Source organism: Homarus americanus, unplaced genomic scaffold, assembly GCF_018991925.1.
Source record: "Homarus americanus isolate GMGI-L3 unplaced genomic scaffold, GMGI_Hamer_2.0 scaffold26351, whole genome shotgun sequence".
In the NCBI taxonomy this organism is placed as follows: domain Eukaryota; kingdom Metazoa; phylum Arthropoda; class Malacostraca; order Decapoda; family Nephropidae; genus Homarus; species Homarus americanus.
The window spans coordinates 5208783-5224582 of record NW_024724368.1 but is presented as its reverse complement, the minus strand read 5'-3'; the positions used below and the strand labels follow the sequence as shown (position 1 = coordinate 5224582).

Here is a 15800-nt window from a genome sequence, read left to right as displayed (position 1 = left end):
ACAGAGACTCGTCAGGTTTTGTGCAGTGTGGCAGTGTTGTGTTTGTTTACATTTGACAGAAGGAAATTTGCAGTAGTAAACATACCCGGTACTATGGAATCAAATTATAACAATATTAAAACAAATATGGAATATTTATATGATGAGCCCCTGTAAACGCACTAGTGAAAGGGACTGTACAGTTGCTGAAATGTGTTTCTATGCCCCCTTTAGTAACCTGTGTCTCCAAATGACAACGTTGCTGAAGTAGTATCCCTGTTTATTAATGAATGGGTATTGGTCATGTAACGGCAGACTTAAATTGTTGGACAGGTTTGCCATAGGTCATATAGGTTGGCTTTTTTGAGACACGGGTTACCACGGGGGGATGGGAACACATTTCTGCAGTTGTACATATACAGGTATTGTTTAATTAATCTTTTAACATTCTTGCAGCTAACCTAAACCATCATTGTTCTTAGTTTTCCACTCGTCACTGCATTATGAAACCCTTGTTGTTCATCAATATTTATTGAAAATATACTGGGGGGTATCAGGACCATTATACTATGTGTGGATTCTACTCTACAGTATATAAAATGGTCATTATTATCTGTTGTTTTATATGTTTGGTGTCATTGTCTTGATATATATAATACAGTACAGTAATTAGCATACAGAGAAGAAATACTGTAGTGGCGAATGTATTCTCTGAAAGCGTGAATTTGTTTGTGATGTCGATGGTAAATATTCTTTATTTCAAAATACTTTTTCCACTCATACCTTGAAAGTTAATATTTTCAATCAGTTATATATTTACAAACATTGAAGTCAGCATAAGTGTGAGTCATAACAGGGTATTCTTAACATTTATATAGTGTGTGGATTTATTTGTGAGGTATCAATATTAATCGTACATTCGTATGAACCATCAAGTAAAAAAAATATACTACACTATACAGGGAGTTCTGCTATAACGCGTGTTTTGATAACGCGAATTTGCTCTAACGCGATTTATGAATTCGGAACAATATTTGTATAACGCGAACGCTTGTTTGCTATAACGCGATTTTTGCTTACTATTTCTCCAATTTTGTGGTATTAACTGTGAATATGGTAAAGAAGAATATCTCCAAAAAGCGCTCTGATGATAGAATTCCCGGTGATTATCGTAAAAGAAAGGATATAACACTTGAAGAGAAGCTCAATGTTATCAACCTCAAAATCACCCTTCTCCCCCATCAAGTTACATTCATATTTTTTCAAGGTAAAGTGTTAAATTTACTGTATGATTTCATTATTAGATATGAATGTAACATTTATTTAGACTGTGCTATCCTTTGTGTTAGGCTAAATACTAAATTTTTTCGATTTCGAGTAATCTGCACCTAACCCTATTTTCTCCATAAGTCCTGTTATTTCTATTACGCGATTTTCTATAACACGATATTTTACAAGAACACAATTATCGCGTTATAGCAGAACTACCTATACTTATAATTACTGTGGATTTATTTACTAGTGGGTCTCACCATGGGTCACCATGATGTGTATCATTATTTCTGATTGCAACTGTACATTGGATAAGAAATGCTTACCACCAAAAATAAGACAAAAGATCAAATGCTCTAATGTAATTACAGTAATATTAGAGAATAGTGCAGTTTAATTTGAAATCCAATCTTATCTTGGGTTCTCTTTCCAGGATATAGACATCATCAGAAGAGCATCACCAGGATGTATCAGCCTTGGCATGAAGTGCATGTGATTTGTCACCTTTTGGTGGCAGTGATGGGAAGCCAATACACTGAGTTACAAGCACAGCATAATAATTCACAAAACATAAGTGCCACTGACTGCCCAACTCTGTCAACTCTGGGGTGTGTAACTCATAACAAAGTGAATATACAATTTAATAGCACATCACCTTGCTTATTCAACTGTACTTATGATCCCAAGGTGAGTTTTTTGTTTCTATTTTTCCCTAGTCTGAGAAGTAGTCTTAGGACAATTGTAGCAGTTAAGTTTCATAACCTTAAAAATAGGAGTCGAATTGCCCAAATCAGTGAAATCACAAATTTCAGAATTTTTCAATCAGAAATTGTTATCTGGCAACTACCAGGCTTGCTTTATGTTTGCTGTTATTTTTTCAAGATGGAATGCAATTTTGTGAAATACGATAGTACTGTGACAGAAATTAATTAATAAATGATAAAACAACTTTTCACAAGAGTATTGTAAGAACAAATCATGTTAAAAAATTTGTATACTGTATTTTCAAATGAAATCATATGACATACCAGATTATCACTCAAGGACATTCAGGAATAATTTGCATAGTTAGAACTGGATGTTAAAGTGAATTAAAAAGTACGTACAGTATTCCCGTGTTTTTCGCCTTTTTTTTATTGCAGTTTTATTGCGTAAAGTGAACAACATAACATATGGGATTAATTGAAATAGAGACCGGGCCGACCCCCAAACTCCACTTTTTCCCGGCACAAAATGTACGTTTTACTAAAAATAACCTCTTAACTTTATGATGGTATTCACCCACACATAATATAGAAGGGAACAGTCAATAAGAGAAGAATAAACTGAAGGTTAGGTTAGAAAAAAACAAGGCTGGGGTTAACACTTACATTAGTAGAAGAGATGGGTCGGCGTAGGGGAATGGAGGCTGGTTCCGAGGCAGAGGGCAGGCTACTGGCCCTCAGGTGAGTCTTCATCGGTGTCATCCACACTTGCTAGTGCCTCCCTGACAAATCTCTCAAAGTCGTCATCACTGTCTCTACCTCTGTCACTATCACTGGCTTGGGCTGGCTGTGGTGGGTTGCGGGCGAAGAACTCTGGTATGCTTTGCTGACGGCTGGTGTTTATGTTGTCGTGATAAACCTTGATGTAGGACTCCATAGTCTGCAACAGCTGGGTAGTGAAGATTTCATACCTGTTTGCGTCAGGGTCGTCGAAAAGGAGGAGCTTGACTTTCTCAATACACTCGATGGCACCCGTAACATTACTATGGGATAAGCGGCGTTCTTCTTGGGATGACGCACCACCTGCCTCTTCACTGACGTCATCATCATCTACCATGTCGTCGGTAGTCACATCAGGATCCCTTATCACCTCCAGGATGTCGTCGTTGGTGGTCTTGGAAAAGCCTGCAGCTGTAACACTCTGCGCAGCTTCTCTGGCAAGGTCCACTGCTACTGCAACAGTCTGAACCTCACCAGTCACAGATTTACTCTGCCTAATGGCCGGAATGCCCTGCAACACATGTCTCTATGCGTGACGAACAGTTGCTACAGACAGCTGATCCCATGCCTCCACCAAGAAGTCCACAGCTTTCTTGACATTGAATGTTCTCCAGAATTGTTTTAAAAGTACTTCTTGCTCTGCCAACTGTTGATCCTCGTCGTCTTCGCTCTTGCTATCGGTGTTGGTGTCACTCAGGTTACGCAACTCTTCCTTGGTGTTGGTGTAGTCGTTCAGGAGCTTGAATTTTTTAGTTGAGAATGCAGCTTTTACATTACAGATTAACTCGTCCATGGGCTGTAATATAGACGTAGTGTTGGGAGGAAGGAAGACCACTTTTACGTTGGGGTGACGATCTAACAGTAGGAGCGAGTGTCCTGGTGCGTTGTCCAGCAGCAACAAAATCTTGAATGGCACATTCTGTTGCTCACAGAATTTCTTCACATCGGGAACGAAACAGTCATCAAACCAGGAGAGGGACAGTGTAGAGAACATCCACGCCTTACGTGCGGTCAGCCAGTGGACATTTAGCTTGGTCATGTCCATGCTCTTGTAGGCGTGCGGCTTGCGTGCTGTGTGGATCACCGATAACTTGAGCTTACAGGTACCGGAGGCATTGGTGGTAAACAGGACGGTGATGCGCTCCTTCTGCAACTTCCGGCCCCGACACTTGCTGGCATTCTTCACAACGAAGGTCTTGGAAGGTAGTTTTTTCCAAAAAAGACCAGATTCGTCCATGTTAAACACCTGGTCGTCGGTGTACTGTCCTTCCTCCATAATCTCACGTAAAAACGGAGGAAATTCCCTAGCCGCAACACGGTCACCACTAGCTTCTTCACCACCAATGTTGATATTGGTGATCTCGTTTCTCTTCTTAAACCTCTGTAATCACCCAGAGGAAGCATTAAAGGGTTTGGGCTCTGTAATTCCCATCTTTCGTGACACTGCAGCATACAGTTCACGTGCGTACTCCTTAACTGAGCGCGTGTCCACCGCCATGTTCCGTCGCGCCTGACGCACCAAATAGCTCACAAGTAATTTTTCTGTCTTGAGAAGCACCTGGTTGTGGCAATACTTGATCATAGAAGCACCTGTAGACTTTGTGATGTTCATGTGCTCTCTTATCTTGGCTGCATCCTTCTTAATTGTCCTGATCGTAGACTCGTTAACACTATGCTGGCGCGTGAGATAAACCTGTCTTGTTCCTTTCTCCAACTCTTGTATGATCTTATACTTAATTTCGTAGCTTAAGGAACGTCGTGTCTTCTTTGGCTTAGGGCGGCTGGGTCCAGGTAAGGAAAGGTTTCTCTCTGGGGGCGGTGGTCTGGCGGAAGCCATTTTACAGAACAGTGGATTCACGTATACACGGTGTGGCCTTGAGGGATGAAACTGCCGCGGCTAGGTCAAGCGTCGTCTTTCCTCCCTCCCTCCCACGGGTGGACACGTCATATTACTTTAAACCAATCACATATGTCATATGACGTCACTGATAACGCAACAAAGAGACACACTGCGCAACCTACTCGCGCCGCTTACACAACATGGCGGATGGCGGGAGAGATGGCGGGAGGTTTGGATCCAAAAATGGCGCGGCTCGCCAGCCGCTCCCCGCGTAAAGGGGTACATGCGCCGCGGAAAGTGAGCATTCTGGTTTCGGCAGGGTACCGTGTAAACGTGGAAACGCGTAAAGTGGGACCGCGTAAAGCGAGGGTTGAGTTTACGTAAAATAAATTTCAAAATGACCAATAATTTGCTTGGAAACACAGAATAAAAGCATTTAGTTGAAGAGAGTCTCAAGCAAGATGTTACCTTCAGTGAAAACAGAGAGACTAATGCCTGTTTGCTGTGTTAAGAGGCTGGATGCTGCACATTAAACTAGTCACTTTACCTTCAATTATGTTCAATAATTGTTAAAATGACTAAAAAATTTAATATTAAACTTTTAAAATTATCGAATAGTATAAACTTCTTGATATTTACTAAAATAGTAAGGAATTTAAGCCCTAGAACCGATTAATGTATTGGCGGACTAATACTACGGCTGGTTGCCCGGTCAGTGCAAGCCAAAACTTGTTGAGGTCGGCTCGTAAGAAACGCTTTAACCGAGGGATTGCTCGTTAACCGAATTTAAGAATCTTTGGGAGGTAACTCGTTAACGGAAATCTCGTTAACTGAGGCGCTCGTAAACCGAGGGACCACTGTACAGTCGGCCCTTAACATACGTGAGGGTTAGGTAACAGAGATACCCGTGATTGTACTTTTGCTTCCCCCCCCCAAAAAAACCCCTGGCCCCCCCCCCATGTCCTTATTTATCGTATATACCTGTGTGTAGTTCGAGTTTTTAAGACCAAATTATTTGGCAAAAAATTGGGGGTCAACCTTTAAACGGGTAATAGTTTCATTAGGTTCAAAAATATTTACCAGTAACTACCAGTAAACAATGGAAATGACGCACCAACACACCACCAGCTGTGAGTGTTGGTACAGTTGCCAGGGCAGATCTCTTGTGTCATCATAGCCAGCCCAAAGTAGCCAAATGCATGGTATGGTAGCACAGGACGATGTAAAACAAAGTATTCATTTTTTAAAGTTTATTTATAGATACTGTACATAAATTTTTGTTCATTACATTTGAAACATCAATCTTTGTTAATTAAATTTGAAACAAAAGAAAACTATGATACCGTATTTTCATTAAAATATTACATCACAAGTATATTTTACCTTAACTGTGACTGAATGAATATATTCTCAGAAATAAATACGGAAATGTAATATTTGGCTGAAATGACGTACATATTACAGTGGAAAGTGGGATAAAATCATGACGAAAACAATGACTTTCGCTTTCTTTCATTGTTCAAAGGATTTTACCGTAATCGCTTTTCGAATGGTTTTCAGTTAAAAAACTGTTGTACTCTTACTGTATTACAATAATATTCTATCCTATCATTAGCCTCATAATCCCACAACTGAAAACCATTCGAAAAGCGATTACGGTAACATCTTTTGAGTGAAAGAAAGCGAAAGTCATTGCTTCTAAATTTGCACTCCCTTGAAAGACGTAGAGTGAGGGGCGATATGATCGAGGTGTATAAATGGAAGTCAGGGCTGAACAAAGGGGACATTACAAAGGTACTCAAACTATCCACCCAGGAACGAACTCGTAACAATGGTTTTAAATTAGACAAATTTAGATTTAGACGCGAAATAGGTAGACATTAGTTTGGAAATAGAGTAGTGGATGAGTGGAACAAGTTACCAAATATCATCATTAACTAGAATATGCTGGATAGCTTCAAACATAGGTTAGATGGATATATGATCATTAGGGGTTGGGTGTAAATGGGACTGCCCAGTATGGGTCAATAGGCGTGCTGCAGTTTCCTCCATTCTTATGTTCTTAGGTTCATTTAAGGGCTCATGTTTAATAAGGTCACCCTGTATATTTAAGCCTCTCTCTGTCCATGTAATCCAGTTGCCTCTGAAGATGTCTTGAATAAAGACGAAAGCTAAGGTGCTCCGTTGTTTCCCATTTCCCGTGTGATTTTATCAAGATTTATCTTATCCACATTTTCATTGTGGATCTACATGAATATATATATATATATATATATATATATATATATATATATATATATATATATATATATATATATATATATATATATATATATATATATATATATATATATATATATATATATATATATATATATATGCAAGAAAATCACTGTAGTAGCATGTGATCCAGGTATATGCTGATAACCACAAGGAAAGAAGAAAACACGAAGTTCCCAAGCGCTTTCGTGTAATTCACATCTTCAGGGGTGAGTACAGACTAAAGAGAAGTACAAAACAAGGTGTATATATATATACAGAGGAGGGTGAGATCAGGTCCACAATGGTCAGGTATTTGGTAATGACCCTACTAATCTTTAAAAAGCACCGCAACGGTCGGTAGTCAAGTCAGAGGGTAAGGTGACCCAACCTTCTCGCCTGGTTACAAATCTTCTTAATTACAAAATTGTCCAGTTTGTATATATCATTACTCAAATTCATGTCGACTGCTTCAGTATGTTTAATAAGACTAGATTCTATAATGTTCCTACTGTCAATGGAATTACAAGGTAATATTGAGGAGGCATTATCCCAGTCAATGCAATGCTTATTATCCCTCAGATGAACAAACAGAGCATTGGATTCCTGGCCTGTCCTAACACTATATTTATGTTGTTTAAGTCCAGTTACAAGATCTTTACCTGTCTGGCCTAAGTAAAACATATTACATTTCTTGCAAGGAACTTTATAAATGCAACCAATTGTGTTCTTGATTAACGTTTGTTTAACAGTGCATGAGTTTTTAAATGCCACATTGACGTTCCAGGTTTTTAGTTGTTAAGGAATTTGAGAGAAATTTTTGTGAAATGGTAATACTAAGAGATTCTTATGGTCATGGGTGGGCTTGGGATCAGTTCTATAAAAAGATTTCTCAGTAATGTTCAGGCATTTGTCTATGAAAGATCTAGGGTATTTAAGGTTCAAGCCAATATTATAGATATATTTATATTCCTCATCAGTGAATTCTGGGCTGCAAATTCTCAAAGCGCGTAAAAACATAGTTGAAAATACCGACTGTTTGACTATTATGGTGGGCAGAATAATAATGAATGTATGAACTTAAAGGTGTTACCTATTCTGTGTATCAGACAGTCTAGGAATGGCAATTTACAGTCATGCTCTAATTCCACAGTGAATTTGATCGAGGGGGCTAAGTTATTAAGTTGTGGCAGGAAAGCTTTTAGGTCCTCATTACTTGGCCAGAGACATAATACATCATCTACATATCTAAACCAGACTGCTGAAGGTGGTAAAATATTACTAAATAGTTTCTTTTCAAAGAATTCCATATATAGGTTGCTTAATACAGGTGAGAGTGGATTACCCATTGCCATACCAAATTTTTGAGCATAATATTCTCCATTGAATTCAAATTTACAATTCTTAATACATAGTTTGATGAGTTCGATGAAGTCGTCTTTCGAGACGGGCAATGAAATATTAGCCAGGGAATCTACGAGGAACTCTAGTAAATCATCAACTGGGATCTTTGTAAAGAGTGATGTTACATCAAAACTGACCAGTTTAAAATCATAATTAATTAATCACATTAATTTTGATTTTAAACTGGTCAGTTTATGATTGCTATGTCTAGTGCGAATTATAGGTTGTTTATATTTAAAAAAATCAAAATCGTACAAGAATGCCAGCAATGTAAGTTATATTCACACAGGTCATTTCACTGGCTTTTTATAGGAGAGAAGCTTAGTCACTTAAGATAAATGAACACTCGTTAGACTTGGGCCTGTGCCATCTGTCAAACCACTTCCCACGCCCCCTCCCTCCCATCCTCTCCCCCCATCTGCCCAGCGTTGCTGGAATCCTTGTAAAACAGTGAATAATTTTAATATAAACGTCATGTATTTTGCACAAGAGATAAAAATTAATCACCTGTATCACATTACAGTAGTGATATAAAAGTAATAGTGTATATGTATGTATATAGTATTCCACATACATGTAAGTATAAATACAAAGTTTATGTGATGATAGGGCAAAGTCCATTTCGGTTAACGTCATGTTTTCAAGAACGTATCTAGGACGTTAACTGGCGCATGACTGTATTGCAAGAATATTCTCCCTCCTATTCTTTAACAATGCAAAGATATTCAGGGACATAATTTTTTCTCAGTACTGTATTGTAAATACTTTTTACTTTGCAGGGTAGATGGTACAGATAAGACACGTGAATGGGCCAAATGGCATACCTTGCTCTGTAACAAGCTGCTGCATACCATATCAGTGTCTCATTAAATATTCTGTATACTTTTCATTGTTTTTTTTTCTATAAAACAATACAGTATATAAATTAATTGATTTCTTGTTCTTTAAATTTTATAAGACTGAACTTTTAATTTCTTAATTATTATTTTCAGCTGGGCCCAATACGCCTGGAACTTGAACTGCACTATAAGAAACCTGATAAATATCACACATTTGTCTCTGTCCAGCAGAAAGAGTATTTGAATGCTTGGACCCTTCCAATTACATTCCCAGTGCATGGAAAAAGGTAAGTAAACTTAAAATTCAGTTTATTTAGCATTTTCTTTGTTGGAATGGGATTGCACACGTAAGCATAAGAGTGAGCTGTCAGTGGTTCAGAATGGAAATGCTTTATTGATACCTAATATAATTGAAATTTTTTTTATTATTGTATAATGATTAGAGGGAGTATGTACAGTAAATTAAAACTTCCATTAAATATATGATTTACAATACAGGTTGTACCTCTCTAGTCTGGCATTCTGTGGTCCGGAACTATTTTAGTTTGCCCATGGAGAAAATTTATTTGAGTCTGGTACTTTCGATGTTTGGCTAAATGTGGCCTTATTTACCCTACTTTTTTGGTGAATTACTTCCTGTAATAAAGCAAGATCCTAATAAACCAACAAAAATAACACAGATAAAGTTAAATAAAAGCTAAAAACAATACAGAAAAGTTATTATGTTCTACAGCTTTAGCTAGAGTTGAACCTGATGACTTGGCAACTTCGTCATCCGAGTAAAAACACACGCAACAACGTTGGCTGTCATTATGCTTTCAACTTTACCACCACTGGTGGGTAGAATTTTTTTTTTAAATTCAGAAACATTAATTAAAATATATATGAACAGCAAATAAGTGTTGTTTTCATATTCTTATGTAGAGTAATGATGATATGTTGACACATGTGTGCACTTACATACATGATCTCACTTTTTTTTTTACCATTAATGGTTAGCTACTTCCATTGTTTCATTTATTAACATTAAATAACATTACTTAAAACAACCATATTAATTTGACTACAGATACAACCAGGATCTTATTTTCTTCAGTTTTATATGTAGAACCAATCAGTCACTGGTTTGTAAACATTAACGAAAACAATACTGTCTCGTCTCCTCGTGTGATTAATATTCCACGTATTATTAATGAATAATATTGTTCATTTTGCACACATAAACATTAATTCAATTAAAGAAAATAAAGAAATATTAATTAAAATATATATGAACAGTGGTTAACTACGTGGTGGTGAATTAAAAGATCAGCTGTTGAGCTTATTGATTGGCAACACTGGTGCATGTTACCACTCCTTTCCACTCCATCTCTCCAATCACCCACACCTTTTTGCTTTCTCACTCTATATTTTTAAATGTTATATAATGTAATGTTGAAGGGATACAATGTGATTAGTGTAAGTGTAAAAAATACTGTATTTTAGCTTTCATGTTTATTCAAGACATCTTCAGGTTCTGAGATCTACTAGTCCTCCACCCAACAGTGGGTGACCTGACATTGTATCAGGTCAGTAATATGAGACCATCAATACCCACACCCTACCTCCACCTGACATTGTGTCACTATGTGTCAAATCAGTTACACGAGATCCACTAATCCCCCACAGCTCCATGGGAGTGAAAAATACCAGTCTTTGCTCTAACACCCAGCTTCATTCACGACCATATCATATAGATTTTTAGTTTAGACTCTTGGAAAATTCCCCAGCACACAGAAACATTATGAGGATGTGGGCTAGTGTTTGTCCGTGCAAGATGCATAGTTTAGACACTCGGAAAGCTTTTCCAGTAATGGGAAATATTTCTAGGAGTGGGGGATTTTTCCGGGTTTGAGAAAGTCGTCTGGTTAGCCGGAAATCTCTTATCCCCGGAAATGCTCTGCAGCAATTGTTTCGGCTAACGGGGATATCACTCTTGTATATCACCTCTACGGACCCTCCATCTGAGGAGTCATCTCCAGGGGTAAACTCTGATTAGGATCCATTGGATGGGTCTACATCTGGGTCGTCTGTGGCCACTAAGCAACAGACACATCTTTCAACCATGGGGTAGGATAGAAAGGCCCAGCCCAACACAAGTTGTCCACCTCTCAACAAGGGGACTGGAAGAGCTGCACTTCATGGTATGCTCCCGGTGCATCCTCAAGAATCCAACACTCAAACTAACCCTACGCCTAAACATCTGTTAGGAACCGCACACTCGCATACCCCAACTTTGTTCCTCAATAATCATGGCTACTATACCAATGGAATAGAATTGTCAAGCCTTACCCCAACTTAGTTCCCCAATAATCATGGCTACTATACCAATGGAATAGAATTGTCAAGGCTTACCCCAACTTAGTTCCCCAATAATCATGGCTACTATACCAATGGAATAGAATTATCAAGGCTTACCCCAACTTAGTTCCCCAATAATCATGGCTACTATACCAATGGAATGGAATTGTCAAGGCTTAAGAACCAACTGGGAAGAGCTCCAGTTGCTGCTGAGCAAATTCTACCCTATATTCATTTGTCTCCAGGAGACTTATATTAGGTGCCTATGATAATCCCTCTCCTTATAATCCAGAACAGTTCATGATGGGGGCACAGCCATCCTTGTCTCTGACAAGTGTGGTGTACCCTATATCCCATTATCCATCATTTCCCTGTTGCATATGCTTCATATGCCTCCCAACCAGTACACCAATTGTCAGGGAGGATTTGGTTTAATTAATTTGTCAACTTCCTTCTCCTTATCTTATCCTCAGTGCTTTTAATGGAAGGCATACCCTCTGGGGTGATACAGCAGTTAATTCAAGGGGTGACTTGATAGCTTTGATAATTGAAGAAATGGTGATATCACCCACTATCATGTCCAGACCAACACGACTACAGCCATAGATCTCTCATTGAGCTCAGCCGACTCTACTGGACTTTGAGTGAAGAGTAACAGACGACCTCAGAAGTGACTTCTACCCTATCCTACTTTCCTCCCCAACAACACCACGAGTTCCCTGTTGGTGGTTAGACAAGGCAGACTGGGACTTGTTCAAGGAGCTACCGGAGGCAGACAGGAGCAGTAAAGAATTTCCCTCTGTAGATTAAGCAGATGAATACTTAATCAGCCTCCTCCAATGGGCTGGTCACTGCTCCATTTCTCGGACCTCTGGTCGTGTAGCTTGCCGACCTGTTCCTTGATTGTCGGAGGAGTGTAGGCAGGCAGTTGATGAGTGACACAGCTTATGGTTGCTACCAGTGTCATAGGACATAATTTTATCATGTGGAATAAAAATGGGCCAGAGCCTAAGCTCATCAAGTTTTAGAGAATGCCCATTGCCAGTCTTTTTCATATGTCACCTCTCTAAATGAAAAACTCCTTTGTCCCAGATATGGAAATGTGTGCAGATAATAGCAGGCAAGTTTTCATCTAATCCTCTCCCAGTCCGCAGGGATAATGATGGCAGCTCAGTTGCCGTCCCTCAAGAAGTTGCTGAGCTTTTTGTCACTGCATTTACAGGGTGTCTTTTATGGCAGCTCAATCCTCAGTGTTTACATGGGTGTGTAGAGTAGAGGAGTCACAGGCCTTGGATTTTGGAGTGGAATTGATTGTAGTAATTACATCCTTGGCGACGCAGCAGCTTTGGTCATATGTAGCCGAATTAGAATAAAGGCTTAAAAGACTAGATCAAATAATGCAAGGTAAAAACTATAAGTAACAAGCAACATAGAACTTTCATAATAAAACATTTAAACATTAAGAAATAAAACTCAAAGCTTGTGTAGAAGGCTGGAGTCCTCCATGAATGAGAGGACGTCTACTCCCACACTTGACCACCGACGGGTCAAGACGGGTCAGACGCACCTGGCGCTGCTCAGCAGCAGCCACGTCAATTGTTATGTTGGCCCATACCAACTCCCTCCCCTGAACCCTCCTCCCCACCGGAATATCAACAAGTTCTCGCCAGAAGTTACTATTTCATTTGGGAAAGGAATGGAACCAGTGTTGAATAGTGGTGAACAGTGCTTAAGTCAGTGAAAAACAACTCGGCAGTTGAGTCTTACCCAAGCTAACCTTCACACAGTGAGGTCCCAGGTACCCAGTGATAATTCCCCTGAGACTCCACGATAGGGAAGCCTGGGACCTCACCTCACCCACTTGAGTGAGTGAAGTCCTGTGACAACTGACCATGTGGTGTCCCCATGATGCTACGACACCACATAGTGAATGAGTTGCTACAGCATCATGTGAAGTTCCTCATAACACCATCTGTGAGGGAATTACTACACCACGTGATGCCCCTCATAACACCATCTGTGAGGGAATTACTACGCCATGTGATGCCCCTCATAATACCATCTGTGAGGGAATTACTACACTACATCAAGCCCCTCATACACCATCTGTGAGGGAATTACTACACCACGTCAAGCCCCTCATAACACCACCTGTGGGGGAGTTACTACACTCCGTGTCTGCTGTTCAACACCTCAGCTCACATGATCTACGTGTGTAAACATTAATCTGTATGTTCACTGTATGTTCCTTCACCTTTCTCTAATGAAGGCTTTTGTTAAACCACCAATGTATGTAATAAATCATTTATGTCCAATGTATATTTTCAGCCTTCGGGCTGCAAACTTTCTCAATAAACCGTTAATTATCATCATTATTATTATTATTATTATCACCCCCCCCCAGCACCAAAGAGAGACGGTATGTCCATCCTACCCCTCGGCATTAGGAGAGCTGCTTACAACGAAGATCTCCGAGACTGTTAGACTGTGGCATTCCATCAGGAGTTGTCGCACATTCAATGGGATCAGACAGTTATTGCAATGGAGAGGGGGCGCCCACTCCGTTAAAAAAACATGAGCCAACCGTGTGTGGATAACATGGAAACTGGTGGTGGTGGTGCAACAGTCCCTGATATCCCCAGGCACCCAATTCAGGATGGATGTTGCGGAGCTTGTTTGCTCCGACAGTATCCCACCTGTATTGCCAACTTGAGCGGATGGCGGCTCTTATTACTGGCTTCCTATCAGAGGCAGTTAGAGGGGAATTGCTTGCCATTGGGTGAGCAGTAGTTGCTTTCACCACAACATCAGCACACTCCTTCCTCTCGTCCCCCAGATGGGCTGGAACCCAGCAAAACCTGACTTTCCCTACCAATGTTGGATGAGAGACAGCCACCGTAAAATATCTTTAACTAAAGGATGAGGCGATGAGACAATAGCTAAAGCTTGGAGAGTACTATGAGAATCACTAAAAATTTTAAAATCGCTATGAGGCTGGGTAAAATTATCTTGATGGCAAGTAAAAAATCTGACAGCTCTGCAGTAAAAATAGATGCCAAAGTGGGGAGACTACCATCCCGACAGAAATCGGGAAAGACCACCCCAAAACCCACCCCTGCATCCGACTTAGAGCCGTCAGTATATACAGGAATAGTCCTCCTATGAGAATGGACAACACAGGGAGAGAGTAAGCCCTTCATTTTGTTAAAATACTGACAAACTGGAACCTCGGGGAGAATCCACTGAGTGGGACATACCTGAACAGGAGGAAAACAAAGAATACTCACAACCTTCTTTACCCGGAAGCCAAAAGGTCGTGGGAGGCCTGGATGCTGAGTGTAGTGTGAGGGACGTAGTCTTGATAACTACACAAGTGTTGGTTACAGACTGCGGAAGGTGGTGGAGGTAAAACCAACACTGGGCCTGGAGATACTGATGTTGAAGATCAAGGGGTGACTCAACAGCATCAACCAGTAGAATTGGGATTGGCATAAACCTGAAGGCACCGGTTGCCAAGCACACCCCAACATGATGAATAGAATTCAGTGCATTGAGTCTACTTTATGTGCCTGAGGAGTACACCTCACACCCATGTTCCAGTTTGGGTTTTGGGTCTAACTAGCATGTGGTAAAGGTGTAGCAGAATTCCTCGCTTTGCACCCCACGGCGTGTGCCCCATCACTCAATAACTTGAGAGCACGCTGGCAAGTCTCTTTGATGTAATGAATATGTGGCTGGCATGTAAGCAGGTTGTTGAAGATATTGCCCAGAAAATAGGTCTCTCCCCATTGAGATAACTACCTGGTCCAATTGACTGTTCAACACCTCTTGGTGGAGTGCCTCAGTCTCAGAGATCTCTTCCAGTGCTGGGAGAGGGGGGGCGTGGTCTTACCGTCTCTCTTTGGTGCTGGGGGAGGAGTTGGTGGCGTGGAATGGGGGGTTCTCTTCTTCGTGGAGGAAGCCAGCCTTCTACACAAGCTTTGAGTTTTACTTCTTAACCTTTAAATGTTTTTTTTTATGAAAGTTCTTTGTTGTTTGTTAATTATGTTTTTTACCTTGTATTAATTGATTTTAGTCTTTTAAGCCTTTATTATAATTCGGTGACACATGACCTAAGCTGTTGCATCGCCAGGGATATAATTACCACAATCAGCAATCAGTCAATTGCTCCCGGCAATTCACAGCTTTTATGATGCTTTATTACACTTGTCAGCTTTCGAAGAGAATTCACAGCTTACCCTCAGGCATGACTGACGCGTTCATCATCATTTGCGATGACATTTTTTTTTGGTTACATCATCACTAGTGACTACCGGGTACATTTTCACTCGCTGGCGCTGCCACATCTATTTTTTTGTTACTTTAGTTTTGTACTTTTCTACA

At 40.0% G+C, this 15800-nt stretch overlaps 1 protein-coding gene across 4 annotated transcripts in view; it reads left to right on the top strand.

Moving 5' to 3' along the window:
- The window catches only part of LOC121864209 (cholesterol uptake protein 1-like), a 93427-nt gene that overhangs the window by 5131 nt on the left and 72496 nt on the right, over positions 1 to 15800 (top strand). For 3 of the 4 annotated variants that reach the window (XM_042363245.1, XM_042363246.1, XM_042363244.1), the window contains exons 2-3: positions 1685 to 1938; positions 9231 to 9364. In XM_042363245.1, coding sequence (XP_042219179.1) covers positions 1717 to 1938; positions 9231 to 9364 — 356 coding nt within the window. In that variant the 5' untranslated portion in view covers positions 1685 to 1716. The remainder of the gene's footprint in view (positions 1 to 1684; positions 1939 to 9230; positions 9365 to 15800) is intronic. The other variant, XM_042363247.1, reaches the window with a different exon arrangement.